The 22282-nt window shown below is 38.6% G+C and overlaps 1 protein-coding gene across 1 annotated transcript in view; it reads left to right on the forward strand.

The window, feature by feature from the left end:
- hhip (hedgehog interacting protein) overlaps positions 1-21743 on the forward strand; it is a gene marked incomplete in the record, with an annotated part of 84190 nt that extends 62447 nt beyond the window's left edge. Inside the window, 8 exon segments of the mRNA NM_001007190.1 lie at positions 344-517; positions 1935-2078; positions 3390-3511; positions 3857-3980; positions 4647-4777; positions 6296-6377; positions 19842-19990; positions 21225-21743. Of these exon segments, the coding sequence (NP_001007191.1) occupies positions 344-517; positions 1935-2078; positions 3390-3511; positions 3857-3980; positions 4647-4777; positions 6296-6377; positions 19842-19990; positions 21225-21418 (1120 nt within the window).
- Between the last annotated feature and the right edge of the window lie 539 nt (positions 21744-22282).

Consider the following 22282-nt stretch of genomic DNA (forward strand, 5'->3'; position numbering starts at 1 on the left):
CCTGGGTTAGACACTCACATTTCTTGTTTCCAAGCATGTTAGCAAGTAATGAGCAATGAAATTATGTGTTCCTATGATCAGTCTTGCTATTTATATATTTTATAAAATACAATAACCTTATGTTCAGCACTTTCTTTTGCTGTACATGTATGGTAATCTAACAGGAATCATGCCCTTTCTGAATTTCCCAGAAAACAGCACAGTAAAAGGAAATATATATCAGTCTGCATCATCAAGTACCTTATATGTTATAAATGTTATAGGGTTGCCTGTTGTTTTCTGTAGTGTAACAACATCCCTTTAATCTCACATGGCATTTTCTAAATTTCTTTATTTAATGCAGGAAAAACCCAAGCCAGGTTGATGTAAGAACCGAGAGAATTTTCCTAGAGGTAGCAGAGCTTCACAGAAAGCACCTGGGAGGACAACTCTTGTTTGGGCCAGATGGCTTCTTGTATATTTTCCTTGGAGATGGAATGATAACTATTGATGATATGGAGGAAATGGATGGGTTAAGGTAAAAATAAATAATGTTCAGGTGTCTACTTTTTGTATTTCTGTTAAAATATTTGCTTTAAAGGGTGAGATGTTGCATTTTACTTGTGTGCTTATGTTCATTATAAAACATGGCTTATTACTTCTCAACAAATCAAATGGTAACTGGAAAGAATTCTTTCTGGAAAACCCCACTGCAGCAGGTAAATAGATGGATCAGAGAAGGTATAATATGTATCTAGATCAGGGGTTCTTAACCAAAGCATCAGAACCCAAATATTGATCCACTTGTAGGAAGAGTCACATGATTCCCCTTAATATAGTGGAATCTCCTTTATACAACAGAAAACAGTAATTAAAACGAGGTGCATAAATAGTCCTAAACTGCTTTTGAGGTCAGAAAGCAGATTGGTTAGAAAGCCAATTTAAGTTGGGTCCCATGAGGAATAGTTTAAACAGATTCTGTCATGGGGAAACATGTATTCTCAAAACACATCAGTTGATAGCACTCCTCAAACAAAATCTTGTAACAAAATCTGTTTTAAAAAAAAAAAAAAGAACAAAATTATTTTTTCAAGTTTTAACATGAAACAAGGCAAGCTGTTTTCTTATTTTGCCCCATCAACCTTGTGACTCTAATAAGCTTTAGTCTCACTTAGGGTGATTAGCCACTGCAATTTGTAAAATCCTGTTGTGGCAACTAATGCTATATGTACCACACAGTAGTAACGACTGTTATATATGTGCACAAAAGTTTTGTCACCACAATTAGTTGCTGGATTTTTAGTCACCACAACTAGGCTTTTTTAAAAGTCGTGGTGACTAATCGCACCGCCTGTCTTCACCCTTAGTGCACCCAGCCTTTAGGTTGTTATCATCAAGTGCAAGGTTTCTGGATCATTCATTTGTGGATAATAGATCCCATACCTGTAATACGTTTTGATATTATAACGTTTTTTAATAGCAAAAAAAAGTAAATGCAAATAGCAAGCAGGAAATAGCAATCTGGGCAATTGTTTTCCTCAGTGGAATGAATAGTTTCAGCTCTTGAAATGAACGGAATTTCATTGTTAATAAATTGTTGTAATAATGATTTACTCACTCTTTGGGGCACATTTACTAATCCACGAATCCGAATCACGAATGGGAAAAAATCGTATTGGAAACGAAAATTTCATAAGATCGCAAATATCGCGAAAATGCTTACGAAAAAATCGTATTAGTCATGATAATATTGTATTGGTGATCCGAAAGTCACGAAATTTTCGTACCGAACAATTGTAAACAGCGGTAAAACCTTTCCGATTTTTTCGTGCAAACGTCCGAAAAAGTTGTGCGCCATACGAAAAAGTCGTGCTTTTGTAAATGTGCCCCTTTGTCTGTTTGCTTGTGACAGTCAGTCAATTCCATTTCCCTGTTTCTTATTCTACATTTCACAGTGACTTTACAGGCTCAGTTCTTCGAGTGGATGTAGACATTGATGGTTGTAGCGCTCTTTATTCAATACCAAGAAGTAATCCTCATTTTAATAGTACTAATCAGCCCCCTGAAATCTTTGCACATGGGCTTCACAATCCAGGCAGGTAAGCCATTTATTTTATTAGCTGAAAATGTCAATATTTTTCATTTACAAATTCGGCGGTGTTTAGCTTTTAGTTTTGTTTTCTACACATATATACACTGTATATCGCAGCTTCCCTGTAGCATTCCTTATGGTGTTCTACCCTATCTGTGGGTGGTAGGAGATTGAGCTCAAAAGGCTAAAACTGCTGAAAGGCTAAAAACAGCAGTGAAAAGTTATTACGGTTCCTCATTCTACATGCACAGCGAAAACCCAAATCTCTCTAATTTACAGTGGATGGCTTTTGTCTAATTTTATCCAACATCAACCTCGCATATATGTTTCTTCTCTTTGGTTGTTTCAAGTCCAACATCACAGAAGTCAAGTGTCTTGCAATAACTATGCATTAATACCTTTAAATGCATTGCTGTATCTGTTCTTGATGTATAGATGGCCACTGGTAAATACATAAGCAAGTTGCATGTCTTACCTCATAATACCTTAAGGAGGCATTTGGTATTAAGGTAATGTTATGTATGTAGCATGAAGCAAGTAAAGATGTTAAGGTTTATATACGTATTTGTAGGTGCAAGTACTGGAGCACTAAGGGATGTAAAATTGAGCTTCTTATAGTGTCATAGTTTTGGACCTAGCACAATGCAACTTGGGCTCTGTGCCTTGAACTGATTTGAATCTGGTGCAAATCTGGTGCTCTTAAACTAAAATTAAATATTAAAATTATTAGGCAGCTCCCAGTGATTATAATCACTTATCTGAGAATGCAAACTGGTGCTTTGGTTCGGTGATATCTTAGCCAGCCCCAGGTACTACTGTAGGAGAGCCACATGGATCTTCTTCATGCATTCCCACATTCTTCTTCATAGATCCCTGTACAGCCGGGGGCCAGGTGCACTTTTGTTTCAGAGTTTGACTTATCACTCTGCTGTGCTCAGTGCACAATGATCAAGGGATTCCTAGGAGACAGTGGCGTGACACTTCTATATTATACCCTGGGCCGGTGCATTTTTGCAGAGATCAGAAACAGTAAGTCAGGGGTCTCCTCCTTAGTCCTATGCCTGCCCACTAATCCGGGCCTGCCAATACATTTTGAATATATGTATCCATAACTGTAGTTTTGGAAGTTATATCACATGGGCAACTTCTAGGGATAGATAAGACATGTGGGCCTTGAAAATAGAATAAAATGTTAGGGACTGCAGATATATATATATAAATACTAATTATGTGGGGCGAAGGCATGAAGCAATTAAAAAAACATAAAATGATGCAATCCAAATGAAGCTTTAGTGACTTTTTTTTCTTTTGGTTATAGATGCACTGTTGATCATCTCTCAAAAGACAGCAACATGAATCTGACTATTCTTTGCTCAGATTCAAGCACTAAAAACAGATCGTCTGCAAGAATTTTACAGATCGTTAAAGGGAAAGATTATGGTAAGTTATCAGGACAGAAACTGAATTCTCCTCAGTGCTGTTTGAATGGGAGTGGTAACAATGTTTACCAGTAAGTAGGTTGTATTATACAGATCACTCAGAAATGTAAAATAGGTGATGCTTGAGTCAGCCACTTTCACTTTACTCATTTCTATGAAGGTAAAATGTAAAGGAGCAGAGTTAAAAAAAACAAGCACTAACCACTAGTGGTTTTAATTTAACCGATTTAACAGGGATTTTTATTTTATGCAAATTATTATTATAAGAAATCATAGTCTAGATCAATAACTCTGTAGATTTATGCTGCCTATCACCTAATACTATGGTAGTTTCTTTCTTTTCCAGAAAATGATCCTCCCCTTTTGGAATTCAAACCGTTGAGCAGTGGACACATGGTTGGAGGATTTATATATAGAGGCTGTCAGTCAGAGAGGCTGTATGGAAGCTATGTGTTTGGAGATCGCTATGGGTAGGTATATTCTATTTTACATCACCCAAAAGGTCAGGTGCTAGCACTGGAAGAACCCTTCCTTGTATATGGTTTAAAGAACATTTGCAAAAAAAGTAATGCCCTAGTAGGGCACGAAACATTGATTAACCTGTATGTGTATGGGCTAAATAAAACTTTTCACTAAACAATAATTATCAGTATGTCACTGGATTTTTTTAAATTGCGTAATCTAATATCGGTGATTGGTTTGAATGAACTTGTAGTCTAAGATGGGAATGTGGTGGTAATAATAAGTGAAAAAGGGGCTTTTTTAAGATAGCAAGGTGCAAGAAAGGGCACAGAATGGCACCTTTTTAATTACCACTCAGGGAAGTGCTTGACCCTGTATCCATTAAACTTGCACCATTCATTATATGCTTTATTTGCATGCAAATGTAATTACTGATGCCTCACAATCATGAATGGCCGCAATGACTTGTGCCTGCATAGCTCCTAAATGTATTATTTAATTTAATGAATGTTATAAACTGATTTTTGGCTGTTGCTTTCCATGGTGATGCCTGCAGACAAAACTAAAACCCTTTTAATGGTCAATTCTGTTTTTAAAGTTCATAGAATTATAAATATATTGTAATGCAATATGTAATATTAGATATTTCACCATTACATGATGTATGTTTTCAGGAATTTTGTATCACTTCATCAGAACCAAGTCACAAAGCATTGGCAGGAGAAACCCCTCTGTCTGGGCAGTGGATCTTCCTGCAGAGCCCCATTTACAGGACACATACTGGGGTTTGGAGAAGACGAATTAGGTACAAACTATTTGAACCAGCCTTTACACATTTTCACTGATTGTTTTTCTTAATGCTATTTAGAGTTCCTTTTTTTAATTTTGTATTTTAGTCAAACTCATAACTTCTAAGCTTAATCTTTATTTACATAATGCTTATGGCATTGGTACATGGATCAAAATCATGAATTCTTTTGACAAAATCACCCTACATAAGGGAACTCATATGACACAGGATGCGATTTTTGGCTGTATGACAAAATCATTCAATGTTCCATTGCTTTTAAGGTTATTGTCACATAGTACATCCTGCACTGTCCCTTTTGTGACAGGAATGAATACACTCCCGACATGGTGCACATGGGGCAGATTTTGGGCAGACATGCATTTCTCATCCTATCGCTATATCTCATTTCTATCTCTATGCACGTGGGACTGTTGCAGGTCTTATCAACACATTGGGGTGTATTTATTAACATTGGAGACAAACACACCCGAAGGTCGCCCTCCAAGACCTGCAGCCCTAGGCACACGCCCTTGGGTGGCGATATTTTCTTGTTTTATTGAAAAAAAATGGCCCAGCCTCTACCACTGGAGGTGAGGGGGTAGGGGGTCACAGGCTCTGTGGAAGTGACTTAGGGCTGTATTTAGGTCCAGTGTCTAGGGCATTTGCAAGAGATTAGTTGGCCGTGAGAGAGGAGATTTCTTGCAGGTTACTAATCTAGTGTGCCATTAGACAATAGTCGGCTGACTAGAAAATGAACATGTGAGTTTTGGTTTTCCATGGCCCTTTATGGGATTAATATTGGTTCTACAAAAATGACTGTACCAGTCACATATGCAAGCCAAGAACAGCTACAGTAATCAAAAGGAAAGTATTGGGATTCACTAGGTAGCATTGCTGCCTTTCAGTTCTGGGCATCCAGGATGGAATATGACCAGTCAGGACTTGTGTTGGTTAATTCTTGATGTTTTGTTTCCTTCCATAAGAAAAAAAAACATGCTGGTAGGCAAATTAGCTTTTGATAAAATTGACTTCTGTATTTGTAACACCAGTGCAGGTACTGATGCGGATGATTGATCATGAAGCATTCTGTAAAATGCTGGCATATACATAAAGGATAATAATGTAGATGCAGGCTGTCCACCTGGAGGACACCTGGCAAGATGTGTCCCTCCTATAGATTTTTTTTTTTTAACATCTCTTTATTTATTAATTTTGTTTTTACACGTTGATTAGTAACAGTATCGTTGACATGGGTTACAATGCATCTTGATAGTTGAAGTTGAAAGAAAGTAGAGGTGTCTCGGTGAGGGTCAAGGCCTCCTATAGATTTTTAGGGCCCCCAGACTGCTCGAGAGTTCCACTGCCCAGTCTGTAATGTAGGGAACAATTGTCCCACTATATTGACAAAGTTGGACAGCATTGAAAAAGCATCTGTATTGTGACTATATTAAATAAGTTGTACCAGCTGTGTTCGAAGTCATGATATATGGAGGGTGAGTTGTATCTAATTTATGTGCTTATTTCTTTAAACAGGGGAAGTTTACATTCTGTCAAGCAGTAAAAGCATGACTCAGTCACACAGTGGAAAAATCTACAAAATTATTGATCCAAAAAGGTAATTACTTTTTTTAAAGATATTAAATTTGTTCCCCAGGGCTACCTAAAGCAAATAAACAAAATAAATGCATGTTGGTTCATTTTACCAGAAAACAGTTCAAGACCAATGATTTGAGTATGGAACTCAAGTGTACAGAAGAGTAATATGGGTGCAATATTTACATTTTCTAACAAGAAAGCAGGAGTATTCAGTGTTTTAATGTTTCAAAAAATGTCTTGTTTCTTAAGAATAGGGACCAATAGGCAACATAGCTCAAAATATCAGTATATTTTAAGTGTCATTTATGCAAAAAAATATTATCTTTATTGTCCTCTCTAAAGGTTAGTGTACATTTAGTACATAGCAAGGAGTATTTTGTATTCCCCAGGGCATAAGTGCTGGAGTGCTAAGGGGCACAATAGCAATTAGCAGTTAGTGCTTACCTAAGAAGCACTTGTGTCCCAAAGAATGCTGCTCAAAAAAAATCCAGTACTTGATGTAAAGAGCTGCATCAGGAGGTGCAGCAGAAATGGGCATTTGCTGACTTTTTTCCAAGTGTTTTGCATCATAAATTACTCCTAGGGGCTGATTTACTTACCCACGAACGGGTCGAATGGAGTCCGATTGCGTTTTTTTCGTAATGATCGGTACTTTGCGATTTTTTCGTATGTTTTGCGATTTTTTCGGATTCTGTACGAATTTTTCGGATCCAATACGATTTTTGCGTAAAAACGCGAGTTTTCCTATCCATTACGAAAGTTGCGTAAAAAGTTGCGCAATTTGCGTAGCGTTAAAACTTACGCGAAAAGTTGCGCATTTTTCGCGTAAGTTTTAACGCTACGCAAAATGCGCAACTTTTTACGCAACTTTCGTAATGGATACGAAAAACTCGCGTTTTTACGCAAAAATCGTATTGGATCCGAAAAATTCGTACAGAATCCGAAAAAATCGCAAAACATACGAAAAAGTCGCAAAATATTCGTTTTCAAGTCGGAACTTTTCCAATTCGGGTCGGATTCGTGGGTTAGTAAATCAGCCCCCTAGTATGAACCTCTAGCTACTACTAAGCTTTCATGCATTCATTCCCCCCCACCCTGTTGAAGAATATTAGTCCTGGCTCTCTGAAGAATGGTCAGGAAAACAACCAATAGGACAGAAAACAAGGAATGGGACTTCATAGACTGTCCTTGTAATACACTGAGCATGTTTGTTCTAGGGTTTGATGTTTGCCTTAGCAAATGACAAAATATTTTAGAAAAAGTTGTTGCTGAGTGCCGGAGTTAACTCTGAGGGTGGGAGTATGTAGGATTCAGTGTTATCTTGCGTCCCAACTAACAGAGCACATATTAGGTATACTAAGGGGCTGATTTACTAAGATACGAATTCGAATCCTAATTGGAAAAATTCCGACTGGAAAACGAACAATTTGCAACTCTTTCGTATTTTTTGCGATTTTTTTTGTCGCCTTTACGACTTTTCGGAAATTGTCGCGACTTTTTCATAACCATTACGACTTGTGCGAAAAAACGCAACTTTTTCGTAGCCATTACGATTTGCTCGTATCTTGTCGCGACTTTTTCGTATTGATCGCTTGTAAGCGGCGGGCGAAACTTTCAGACTTAGCATGATTTTGAAAGCCTCCCATAGGACTCAATGGCACCCTGCAGCACCAACCTGGCCCAAGAAAAGTCACCATACTGAAGCTTGAATGAATCCGAATCTTTCGTACTTGGCGCGAAAGCTGTGAAAAAGTCGCGACTTTTCGCGCAAGTCGTAACTCTACGAAAAAACATTTGGAATGGCTACGAAAAAGTCGCGACAATTTTCCGAAAAATCGCAAAATACCGATCATTACGAAAAAAACGCAATCGGACGCATTCGGCCCGTTCGTGGGTCAGTAAATGTGCCCCTAAGAGTGGTGCCTTTTTGGAGATTTTCTCTCCTGAATGACCATCTTGGGAGTGCTCGAATGTTTGAATTTACTGTTCAGTGTGATATCTGATATCAGCTAGTCAGTACCAAGGCATGAGGCACATGTGTGGATGGGATTGCCTTCTACTTTAAACCACTCTCCCTAATCCTTTTGGTGGCAGCTCTGATTCTCTTTTTTAATTTGAAATTTTACTTATACTTCTACATTATAAATTAGATAAACTTGATAAAAGGTATTGACCCAAAACATGTCATGTTACCACTACCCATAATAAATGTTTTGCAGCAAACCTGCTGAAGCTTTTTTCCTATTTTTTGGATTTCTACAATTATGAGCTAGATCTTTTTGTGTTCAAAGCTTATATTTTATATATATATATATATATAGAAACGAGTTGCTGGAAAGCTGCACACCATAAGAGCAAGATAATACCTGGGTGCCAGTGCTGAAAGCGTAGATACACAGGGTTGGAATGACAGCACACGCAGGATGTTTTTCAAGAAGAATCACAGAGGTTTAGATAAATAAATGTGAGGCTTTATTCAGTCCGATGTTTCAGTTCCTATCTGGAACTTTCATCAGGGACAGTAACATCACAGTGCAGTACAAACGTTTTTAAGCAAAAAAGGGCGCCAAGCCTGTTGCTAGGCAACCATAAACAAAAAAACAAAAAAAAATGAAAACAACAAAAAACAGTGGAAAACCATTGCCAAAATTGCGTATAGGTGTAGACATGTAAGGATAATAAGTCCAGAGCTATTGGGTACAGAGAAAAAAAAGGAGGCCTCAGGGAGTGACAACATCAGGCCATTTTGTCTCTTTTAAAAGTTGCAAGAGCATGAAAAGCCCCACCCCCTCTCGCCTCCACTAGTGCTGGGAAGGAGCCACCAGTACAAAAAACCAACCCCACGGTACGGAACCTTGAGCACACTCGCAAACTAGTACCGTCGCCGTTGCTAGGCAACCAACCCCTGGTCGTGAGCGGGCATCGAAAGGCACATGCAAAATTGGCCAAGCTTATGCGCCCAAAAGGGCAGGGCCATATTACATATTAGGGACAAGCAAATAGGCAGCAGACACTTAGGTCACCGCATAGGTGAACCTGGTATTGCTGTGATTGTCCACAAACAAAAGGGAGCGCGCCGGACTCGGGGTACCGCCAGGGCTGCGCATTGTGCCTATGAATAGTGCCCATGAGACACAGAGTGCCTTCTGTATAGCTCACATAAGGGGATAGCAACAGCAGTCACTGGGTGCCAAAAGCCCTCCGCAGGGCATATACTCGTACCTGGGGAAGGGGGGAACCAACGCCTACAGGCCCCCCAATGTACAGCGCACCAACACCAAACACGGGGAGTAGGTGTACCCCACGCGGGGCAATATACATTGGTTCAGGGAAGGGGCATGGGTACGCCTGCTACCCACATATAGCACCATTATAGGGAGAGTCGCCATAACCACAGTTACCACAAGAGGTCATATGCATACCGAACGTAGTACCCTAGCCCAACAGAAGAGGTTGCAACAATGTTGCTAAGGAAGTGGTGCATAGTTACAAAACCATGTACCTGGTGGAAATGATACCAAAAAACAAATGGTGAAAAACATAGGTAAGAAGAAGTGTATTGCAGAGCTATATTAACGGATACGTTTCAGAGTCCATTCTGAGGAAAGGAACAATACAAAATATTAGATAAAACAACCTAAGGGCAAGATTTAATTAAGACCACGTGGAGCGACACAGTCCAGTTTGTGTATCCAGCGAGATTCCCTTCTGAGTAAGGCCAAGTCCCGGTTGCCCCCTCTTGTTAGGGGAGGTTGGTGATCGATGGCCATACATTTAAATGTGGGCAAGGGGTGTCGCATGTTAACAAAGTGTCTAGCGACCGGCTGGATGGACTCACCCTCTTTCAACGCTCTGCTAATAGCAGAGCGGTGGTTCCCAATGCGTTCTCTCAAAGTAGTCACCGTTTTACCCACGTAGTATAAACCACACGGGTAGGTTTTGACTAGCAGGTCTCTTAGGCTGTTACCTCTTTTGTAGCCAATAACAGGCTTGCTGGCATGATAGAGAGATAGTGATTCATCCTGATTGACCATAGGCCAATTTTTGGTGATGCTTTCTGAGAGTGCACGGGAAGTGGATGAGAAGGTGGTTGTGAAAATTAATGGTGCTGGTTGTGCGTCCTGTGTGCAGTCTTTGTTAAGCAAAGTGTCTTGGGTATGGGTGAGAGCCCTTTGAAGTTGTATGAGTAGTAGTTGTTCCTTATAGCCACGTTCCAGAAATCTGTCAAACATGTCTTGGAGTTGTATTCTGGCTGTGTCAGGGGAACTGTTGATCCTGATGACCCTAAGGAATTGGGAATACGGGATGCCCTTGATTGTAGCAGGAGGGTGGTGGCTAGAGGCGTGCAGGATGGAATTCCGATCTGTTGGTTTGCGGAAGAGTCTGGTCCCCACTCCACCATCTGTTTTAAAAATATTGATTTTTTTGTTGTTTTCATTTTGTTTTGTAAAAATATAAAAACATTTTTTATATATATATATATATATATATATTACTGTAGAAGGAACGGCACTCACAATAATGTAGAGGATCAGTGGCCTGGGTGCAGTCCAAATCACAACCGTATAGATACTTGAACAGAAGGACCGCTTCACACAGGACTCAAAGTGAGAAAGACTGGGAGTCCGGCCGAAACGTCAGTCTCCATTTGTGATGCGTGAATAAAACTACATTTCTTCATAAGTCCTGTGTGAAGCGGTCCTTCTGTTCAAGTATATATATATAGTATTATAAGAAAATTATTTATTATTATATATTATCATATTATTATTATAAGAAATCATCATAAGTTAGAACCCAAATAAGCCCATTATCATCATAAATATATTATCCCTTTTAATTGGACACTGAAAGATTTGTTGACTGCCTTCTTCATCCATCCCTTGGTATTATTTGAATTAAAGGAGTGATGCATTATACAATGAACAGTTAGACACCTTGTATATACAGTATAAATGTAGTTAAATTCTCTCTTATTATTATGGGCATAAGGCAGGCCCAAAATGGCTGTGTTTACGCCAAGAGTAAACGTTTAGAAACAGATGGACTGTGTGGCATTCTTTGAGAAAAGAACGTAAACAAAAAGAAGTGTCTTAAAATTAATTTGGAAAACCAGAGCCAGAGAGGCCTTCCTACGCTGACCTGTGAAATGATTGAGAAGAAGCTAAAGAGGTGGGATTTGCCACACACTGCAGAGTTTAAAAGAATAAGTGACAATGCAACAGGACTATAAAACTGACATCAAATCACAGAGCAGCAGTTAAGGGGTTGAGGGTTTTCACTTAACTTCCAATGTTCCTGGTGGATTGTTACTAGGGATTTAAGCATATTCTGTCAACCGTCAGTATCTAATTACAAAACAGCATTTAAATTGACCTTGACTTTGCTTGTGCTCATTCAGCTATTAGGGTGGTCTTAAAATGTCATACCTGAAAAGCCAGACCTCCCATTGCTGTGTTCTTGCTTTGGTTATTTTGTGTGTGGGCGAGAAGGATGTCATATTAAGCATCAGAGAGTATCTGGAGGAGGCAGACTACAAGTATGCTAAGCCCACTGACCCCATGGTGTTGATGGATACATTTGAAATAAGATTAGCAATGATATTTGCCTAAAACATATATAAACTAATAGTATTAGGCAGTCTTTCTAGTTGTCTAGTTGTCACATAAAACACAGTTATGATGCCAATCAAAACAACTCTTAATTCATGGTGATTTTTTATGTGTGTATAACTTTATTTATTTAGCAGTACTAGTATATGCAGTGCTTGGTGTTTGGCCAAATACCAAATCCTTCACAAAAGATTTGACTGAATTTGAGACAGAATGCAAACCCTTATTTGCATATTAGATAAATCACATACATAAAATAGGCAAGCAAAAAAAGCATCATCCATTGCCCAGTGGTCTTAAATCACATGATTCAAAGGATTTGTTTTGGCCAGACACAAACCTAAAAGGGAGGACAATATATATAGGCGCCCATATAAAAAGGTACATGCTAATACAAAATCCCCCCCCCACCCCACCTGCAGGCAGAAACTTATAGTTACATAAGGGGGAGAAGGATCAGATCAGTATACAAACTGTAATGAGCATGTAAGATACAGCCCTGTTAAAAGGCTTGGATTCAACCAAAACCTATTCATTCTTGTTTGGAACACAGCAGTTCAAACACAATCATTGTAGCCAAATGTATTGGGTATATGGCCAGTTTTAAAACTTTTAATGTTTTGATAAACATTTATAATGGGCTTTCCGTAAGGTGATGTCATTATTTTTTAGTCATATTGCACTAATTTTTTAACAGGAGACTTATTAAATCCCTCATTTGCTTTGCATATTTCATAGTATTCCTTTATGTTTATAGTTTGATGTAGGAGGCTGTTGGCTGCATTTTGCAGTCTAGATGAAACACCGGAATAATTCTGTTTATGGGATAATGGCAACAAAACGATTTTTTGGGCACTGTAGTCACCACTCACTCTGAAAGGGAATCTCTTGCCTAGCACTTAGTGCTCAAAAACACACAGTACTGCAATGTCAAGCAAAAAGCACCCAACTGCACCTGGCTCTTGCAAAGTGATCATTGTGAGCATGTTGTCCCCCTCATGCTGAGCTGCAAAACACTCAGGCAGCAAAAAGATTGAAATCGTCAAGATTCAGGATTGAATTCCCCAAGAAAACTTTATTTCTCGCTGGGCATTTTCCTCACTAGCTGGTGAATAAACAAGCAATGGGACAGATTCAGCTCAGTGAGAAAAAGTTATCTCTTGGTTTATCTTATGGTTTATCAAGTGGAAACTCATGGATCAGATTCAATTCAAGGAGAAAAACTGTGCTTTTAATTCAGTTTTAGTTTTTTTCTTAGAGTTATCATATGCTAAACCATAGGGTATGTTTTTCTAAATTGAATCTAAATCTGATCCAATTCAATGTCCATCAGTGATAGACCGATATCTCACTGAATTAAGTCTGGCCCTGTATGTATTATTGTATCAATACAATGCATCTTCTAAATACAGATGTACAGCAAAGTGAGACCTGAAGATGAACAAACATATGTACAGAACTGGGACAAGCACTATGGCTGCATTCACCTGTTCTGCGTACATATGGACCATAGGTTTCAGTTATACACTGTACCTCTGATTATAATCCCCTGCATACTAAAGAGAGTACACAAGAAAAGGTAAAATGGGGGATTCTTAAATACCTTTAGTTTAGGAGTCTTTCAGGAGATATAGTTAAATATAAACTGCATATCTGTTAACTTATATAGTTTGAATATTGCATTTCCTCTGCTGTCAGTGACGTACAGTACAGAGTGTTCATACTGGATTGGCACTTGTGCATTAACTGTAAATATCTGGAACTAGGTGCACAGTTCAGCGTAGGATAGGCGCAGGCCAGCACTGCCATAGAGCAGGTGGCGAGTACAGGGCCACATTGCAGCCTGCATCTGCTAATGCTCCCTAACACCTGAATCGCATGTACGTTAACGGATGGGTGGGGGGTAGAACAGGTGCTGCCTACATGAATTCTCTTGCCTGCCCCTCATGAATACAGCTTTGCCAAATGCAGACTATGCTGTGTTCAGAGCGAGAGAGACCTGCAGAAATTCAAATAGGTTGGGTGCAAAGTTTAAAAAAAAATGTCAGATTGCACCCAATTTATGTACAATATACTTTGTACCCTACCTTCAACTTTGTAAATGATACCAGATATCAGTGTCCAGTTACACATATGGGTCAATTTAGCTAATAAGGGGCAATGCTCTGTTCTTCAGATAGCTGGCTGAATGACTGGGCCACTTGGGGGACCCATAAAGCCTATTCCACAGCCAATATGTTTGTATGCTTGTAGGATATACCTGTAGGTGTATGGTTTATTGGAAGGAAATGGGAGCTTATTTTGGTACTACACATGAACAGATATTGGGGCAAATTGCTAGATATTCGCTGCAGTGCATGGGCATACCCTAAAGCTGTTTAAATTATGTTTGTCTGCATATGTATACTGGCTCACAAATGTATTTCATGACTGTAGGGGCAATGGCACACGTGGAAAGCAATCTATGGTGGGTATCAGGCAATAAAAGTAGCTGTGATCATGTAATATTTAATGTTACATCTGTGCGATGCCAGCTGTTGGCACTTACAGTCATTGTGGCCATTTTGTCGTGAGATTTTCTGATATCAGAATCACAGTTTTTACAGACACTGTATTTAATTACCTTTAGCTAAATCTAAAATTGTGTATGTTTTTGTTATATATAACAGCTGAAGATGCATCACAGTCCCCCCCCCCCCCATTTAAATGGAGCTGTTCACATGGGTTTATGATAGATCTGCTTGTTTTTAGGCAAAAGAACACAAATACTCTAACAAGAAGTGTTGTACCAGTGACTCTGTGGTGCAATAACAGCTTTCTCTTTCCAATACATCTCATAAAGATTGGATTTGTTGTGCATGTTGCATTTTTCCAAAAATTTTTAGATATTAGTTGAGGAGGATTATTAAGGTTGCACTGGATAAAGGGTAGATGTGCTTGTTCCTTGCAGTTCTCCTTATAAAGTTCTGTGCACATCGTGCCTGCAGTTGATAAACCTCAACAGGGCCTGTTGACCCAGCTGGCAAGTGCTTATGCAGCAGGTGTTGTTTGTGCGACCACCCTGGTAGTAGTGCAAACTGTTTAGCCATTGCACTAACCTCTGAGCCATTAATCCCTTCCCTGCCTGAATCACTTCCAGAGAAAGAGCACATCTGGTGGCAGAGGGGTTAACTTCTCAAGGATTTGCAAACATGACATAACTCCATGGGAATAAAGGTCATGGTAAATGGACCATACGTTAATTCATTTGATACATGGCTATTTTTGTTGCTTCAGATAAAAAGGCGTAACAGTTAAATCTTTCAGGAGCTGCAGCAACAGGTTTTAACGTGGCTTCAGGAATATTGTACTTTTAACAACTGGATTCAATGTGGGCCGGAAAAATAATAAATCAATAAGGGATACCCAACCTGCAACCCACCAGATGTTGTTAAACTGTAAGTCCCACTGTCATCCCATCTGCCTGATGTAGACTAAAAATATCCAGTAATTGTTCCACAGTATAATACAGGTATGGGGTCTGTTATCCAGAATGCTTAGCACCTGGGGGGTTTTCCAGATAAGTTGTCTTGGATCTCCATATTTTAAGTCTACTAACAAATCATAGAAACATAAATCAAACCCAATAGACTAGTTTTACATCCAATAAGGATTCATTATATTATAGTTAGGATGAAATACAAGGCACTGTTTTATTATCTCAGAGAAATAAGAAATAATTTTAGCAACTTTGAATTATTTAAATAAAATAGAGTCTATGGGAAATGATTTTCCCATGATTCAGAGCTTTCTGGATAATGGGTTTCAGGATAACAGATCCTATACCTGTACTCTAATATGCCTTTTGTACTCAACATACTTCACCTTACAGTAAGAAATGATAAAGGTGATAAGGCAACTAAGTTCATCCTTACCAAAAGTGGTTACAAGTTTAAATGCTTCTTTTCGATTTCCGCAAATCGCGCCGCCGCGTATGCCATCCCACCGGCCATTTACATTTTCGCCGGTGGGATGTCATATCGGGGAGATTATCGCCCGCAACAAGGGAGATTTGTTGCGGGCGACTAATCTCCCCTTGTACCGGAGCCCTAAGGCTACAATTTTTTTTAATACTATTATTGTTAGTTTTTATTCCTTATCTTTCTATTCAGGCCCTCTCCTATTCATTTTCTAGTATCTCATTCAAACCACTACCTGGTCATTAGGATAATTGGACCCTAGCAACCAGATACCTGCTAAAATTCCAAACTGGTAGTGTTCTTAATGGCACATCGGTCAGTTTCTCTGGGGGAGAAACCTACCTGCATGCTGTTAGCCTTAGGCCATCTGCTTTATTGCTGCTTGCATTTACTATAAGCATAGAGTGCTTACATTGGTAATCTCACCCCATAGAAAGACACATGGACATAGTTGGACATAAGCTAGCTTATAGGGGTTGTTCGCCTTCAGCATAACTTTTAGTATGACATAGAGTGTGCTGTTACACTTAAACAAGCTCCTCAGTTGGACACATTTTTTTTTCAACCTGACATCTCACTGGCGGTTTTTCTGCATATAAGTTGTGAAGCACGCGATCAGGTGCAAAAGGAATAACAGTTTTGCTAAAACTACAGGAAACTGCCTAGATAAAACATATATCAAGAACAGAGCACTGACAGCTTGCAATGATCATAATTTTATATTGGTGCAATGGAAACAACAGAACAATATGCCAATGTTCATATTATCCTATAGGTAAGAAATAGCCATTTATTATCTTTACTTGTTAATTTAACTTTTTGTGTTAGAGTTTTAAATCTCATTATTAGGCAGATGTATTAAGTAGAATGAGGCACAGTTTAAACATGAAAACATATTTATTTGATGGAACATTGGTAGTTAGCTGTGCAGTTTTATGATGTGATACAGTTTTCTCAGCATTCAAAAAAATCTGGCAATTGTAAAGGTATTAAGGTGGTCATGTTTATGGAAAAGCTCTGACTGTATATTTAATTTCTAACTGATCTGGGCCACAGGTGCAATTATTTATAAGCCTTTTAAAATATGTGAATGTGTGCCGGGCAACTTCTATATTGAAATAGCTATAAAACATGCATACTTATAAAATAGGCTTCAACTGGTGCATGCCCGCTCTATAACACTGTGTTTATTTTGGCACAGTTTGTTTCAGGCTAGAGCAATATTTGCTTTAGGCTACTTAGCTCTCTCTCTATAAGACATTATTTAAACTTAAAATATACTTGTGATTTCATACATACAATACAGATGTTTATGAATGTAATAGGTGTATAAATTAGCACAAAAATGTGGGAACAATAACTACAAGACATATATTGTTGTGTCAAATAGGCCATGGTCTTAATGAATATGATACCCTACTGAGGTGAATGGTCTTGCTTTTAGGACTCTAGTGGTTCTACATTGTCTTTAGAAACATCATGTTAGCTTGGGCCCAAATTCATAATTTGTTAGTTCTACTTTTTATCTCGCTTTAAATATGCATTCTGAATTTTCAGACAAACATTGGTGTATATTATGTGATATCTGCCTTCAGTGCACCTTCATGTTCATCTGTGCACAAAGTTTTATGGTACCAGGTTATTGGCTGTTCTGCAGCTTTTTACTGTTAATGAATTTATAATGCACCCGGAATAGTTTTTTTTTAAATTAATTTTTGGCTGTAATTCAGACAAGAGATTTTAGATTCTGATTGGCTAAACTATTCTGATTTTGATGTGTTTATCAAAACTGGAACACTTCTTCACAAATGCATCTGCATAGGCTTCTGGAGAGTACACCTGTCCGCTGTTTTACGTTTTTCTTGGGTGCTCAAACAGCAAATCTATAGGAATACATTTTGCAGCATAGAACGTGTGGTGTTGACAGCTCTGAGCTTTGTGTTAACAAACCTGATAGAATGCAGCTCTTTTGCAGACTCCATTTAATGAGTTCAACTTCTTGTACATAATTCATTTCTTTGGGTTGAGCTATCTAGGGAGCTCAGTCAGGGTAGCAATATGGCAGCTGGAAAATTCCATAAAATATGGAGCCCCTGGTTGGACTCACTTGCTACAACTGCTGAATAAGTATTATTGCTTGAGTTGGTTAACTACCTAATTTGACTCCTTAACTTTCTTCTTAAATCTCTCTCTCTCTGTATCTAACCCTTTTTGTAATGTAAAAATGCAAAATAAAATCTTGCTAGCTAGCACCCATGCTTAAATATGAAGAGAAGGAATGTTGTGTGCCTTATATCCACACGATTTGCTATTTATTAAATATGATCACTCTATAAATAGGTTCAAATTGTATTTTTATAATTATAATAGATAATATTTGAATGCTTGGACTTGCTCATCTTATTATGGTTAATGTTTTTTATGCTAAATTTAAGCAGCTTTATATGTAACAAATCAAATATGCCAGTCATGTTAAATCCACCTAACGCCTAATCACAAGCCTAAACCTTACTAAGCTCACTGTTTAGTCAATTTTATATACATTCATGTAATGACGTTATTAGTGTGATAAATCTGTATTTCCCATTCATAGGGGCTGATTTACTTACCCACGAACGGGTCGAATGGAGTCCGATTGCGTTTTTTTCGTAATGATCGGTACTTTGCGATTTTTTCGTATGTTTTGCGATTTTTTCGGATTCTGTACGAATTTTTCGGATCCAATACGATTTTTGCGTAAAAACGCGAGTTTTCCTATCCATTACGAAAGTTGCGTAAAAAGTTGCGCATTTTGCGTAGCGTTAAAACTTACGCGAAAAGTTGCGCATTTTTCGTAGTGTTAAAACTTAACACTACGAAAAATGCGCAACTTTTCGCGTAAGTTTTAACGCTACGCAAAATGCGCAACTTTTTACGCAACTTTCGTAATGGATACGAAAAACTCGCATTTTTACGCAAAAATCGTATTGGATCCGAAAAATTCGCACAGAATCCGAAAAAATCGCAAAACATACAAAAAAGTCGCAAAATATTCGTTTTCAAGTCGGAACTTTTCCAATTCGGGTCGGATTCGTGGGTTAGTAAATCAGCCCCATAGTGTAATATCAGCTTTAGGGAAACTGAATTCTAAGGTGAATTATCATCGGACACTATAATAGAATGATTGCTAGTGGATTTTATTCCCAAATCCCATCATAGTGCCTAAAACAAATCAACTCAGTCGATAAAGAAGTAATATTCCTTTGTTACAGATATTTATAGTGGCTTTTGTATACACTGTCCCTGCAGTTTACCTAATGCTGTCATTTGCTTCACAGATACCCTTATAGTAGAGGCTAAAGGGTCTTGCCTTTACTCATTTAAAATCAAGGCAAGTTACTGATTACATTCAGTCATAGCTACAGGAATATCGGGGCCAGCAAATGTGTTCATCTCAAAATTTCAAATGTCAAATGAGGCTTTCAAGAGTACATATGGGAGCAAATAGATATTTTCATTTGTGATGTGCCAGTTTGCACAAAACCTACAGGACACACAGGTTTTCCCACAAGTTTGGTGGGATTGGGTTAAATTTGGGCGACCAGTGCGGGTTGCATGTGGGTCAGACTTGGGAAGTTATGCTCTGCTCCTGAAGATTCCCTGTCTTGGAACCAAAGGCACATACAGAAGTAGTGTACAGAGTGGGAAAACAGAGATACAGGTTGGGTGCAGGTCGTACAATGGCAACATTATGCAAGTAAGGGTTGGGTGCAGGATAAGGTTTTGCGGGTTGAATTTTTTTCTGACCCACACATCACTAATTCTCACCAAATCTCTACCTAGGCAGCCTGGTCCCCCTGGGAAACCATCTTTACTGTTTGGGAACCACTGCTCTAAATTATTCAGCATTGCCTATTTTTTCCCTGCATGTAGACCAACAGTTCCAGAAGAATGCAAACGTCCATTAATGCCTGCACAGCCACTTGCATCCGAATGCTCCCGCCACTGCCGAAATGGGCACTGCACGCCCACAGGGAAATGCTGCTGCACTCAGGGATGGGAAGGAGAGTTCTGCAGAATTGGTTAGTGCTGGATTATATTTTTAAATTGCAGAACTAGTTCATTTTATGTGACTGTAAGAAAATGCTGATGGCTTTTGTGACATCCTTAATACTAGTAACTAACTGTGTAAATCCTCTTTTGGTGATATAACTTTTCTCAATGTAATTTCTTTTTCAAGTGTAATTCTTTGGATTTTGTCCTCCTGGTGATCTACATTGTAAACATTTATAAATGAGTGAAATAATGAAATATACAGGGATGGGATCCATTATCCCGAAAACCCGTTATCCAGAAAGTTCCGAATTACATAATGGCCGTCTCCCATTTCCTTTTTCTCTGTAATAATAAACAGTACTTTGTACTTGATCCCAACTAAGATATAATTAATCCCTATTGAAGGCAAAACAATCTTACGGGGTTTATTCAATATTTAAATGATTTTTAGCAGACTTAAGGTATGGAGATCCAATTTACAGAAAGATCCCTTATCTGGAAAACCCCTGGTCCCGAGCATTCTGGATAGCAGGTCCCATACCTGTAGCATCATTACTGAAAACAGGATTTACTAGAGATGCACTGAATCCAGGGGCACTTATTGCAGTGTTCATTAACTGCATCATTTTTTTTCTAAGACTTAAACTTAAAACTGAATGAGATGATTTTTTTATTTACAATCATTTCATTTTGTAATTTTTTTTTCTGAATATGCAAGTTAGTTTGATTCAGGATATGATTTGGTCTTTGCCAGAATCTTTTGTGTAGGATTCAGTATTCGAGCAAATTCAAAACATGAATTCAGTGCATCACTGGTATTACATCAGGGGTGGGCAAACTTTTTAGCTCAGGGGCCACATTAATTAACATACGGACCGGGCCGGACAGCGTTACGCCCGGGGCTGCCATCAAAAATGATGGGGCCTCTCAGCTCCTCCCCAGCAACCCGCTGCTTCCTCCCTCCCGTCCTTCTGTTCCCCGGCTCCCCAGTGCATTCTTTTATATGGTTGCACCCCGTGCGTGCTGACGCTGTGCGCACGCACGGGGCGCAACCAATCAGAGCCCGTCATTCTTTTAAGGGGGCCGGAGGCGGCGGGCCGGATTAAAAGGGCTGACGGGCCGGATGTGGCCCGCGGGCCGTAGTTTGCCCACCCCTGTATTACATAATAGTCTTGCTTATAAGAGAAACGTATTTTTGAAGGGACTTTATTTTTAAATGCCAAAAAAGTTACTATTCAGAAACCACTGTATCTTTTACAGCAAAATGTGAACCAGAGTGTCGGCACGGAGGCGTCTGCGTGAGACCAAACAAGTGCTTATGTAAAAAAGGCTACTTGGGCCCACAATGTGAGCAAATGGATAGAAACGTCCGGAGAGTGGCCAGGGCAGGTATTCTTGATCAGATCATTGACGTGACGTCATACTTGCTGGATCTGACCAGCTACATTGTATAGTGATCTCGGACTGCTTGGATAATCCATCTAACTGGGCATTTATTTTTAAAACATGTAAATTTTCTAAAAAGGACTTTGTAATTCTGCTCTAAATCCCTGTGTTTTAAAATTATTTTATTAATTTAAATATATTGTCCATAAAAGTGAGCTTGTGTGTGTAATTTATGAATATTTGAGTGTATATGTATGTGTGACGGTATAGACATATTCATTTATTAAACATTCTAATATTTTAAGTACTGGCTGCAGCATGGTCATGTGAACAAGACTATCAATTTGATTTGGTTTTAAAAGTAACATTAAAACAATAGACATTCACATTAAAGTGCAGTATTGTATTATTAATAGCAGTCACCCCGTGGGAGGGACAAAAGTTCTGCAATCTAAGTATCAATCCTGATTTTACAGGATATCTACAGTGTCTTTACTTATTATCAACATCTTTCAAATTCTATAAAAATGGAGCTCAAACGACTTTGTAAGAGCCACACTTCTGTTCAAATGCTAGGTACATAGATATCAAAAGTTCAGCAAATCGCTTCATAATGGACCTGGGTGCAAATAAATATTATTAAATATTAACACTGAATTTCCAGTTTCTTGTAGGATTAGTTACTATTCATGCAAGTATTTGTAAAAGTCTGTTTTACTGCAGTCAGAGCACCTACTACCATCATATTTTGAGCATATTTTTAAAAGAGGGAACAAGCAATTCATCATATAAGTTAATGGGAAAGATCTCCTGAGTCCTTTACAAGGGAATAGTGTTGTGGAACTAAAACACTGACTTTCTTTCCTGCCCACAATGGCTGCACACAACAGACTTCAGTTTTCAGTACAGAAATGTGTTGGGAAAAATTTTGC

Source organism: Xenopus tropicalis, chromosome 1, assembly GCF_000004195.4.
Source record: "Xenopus tropicalis strain Nigerian chromosome 1, UCB_Xtro_10.0, whole genome shotgun sequence".
Classification (NCBI taxonomy): domain Eukaryota; kingdom Metazoa; phylum Chordata; class Amphibia; order Anura; family Pipidae; genus Xenopus; species Xenopus tropicalis.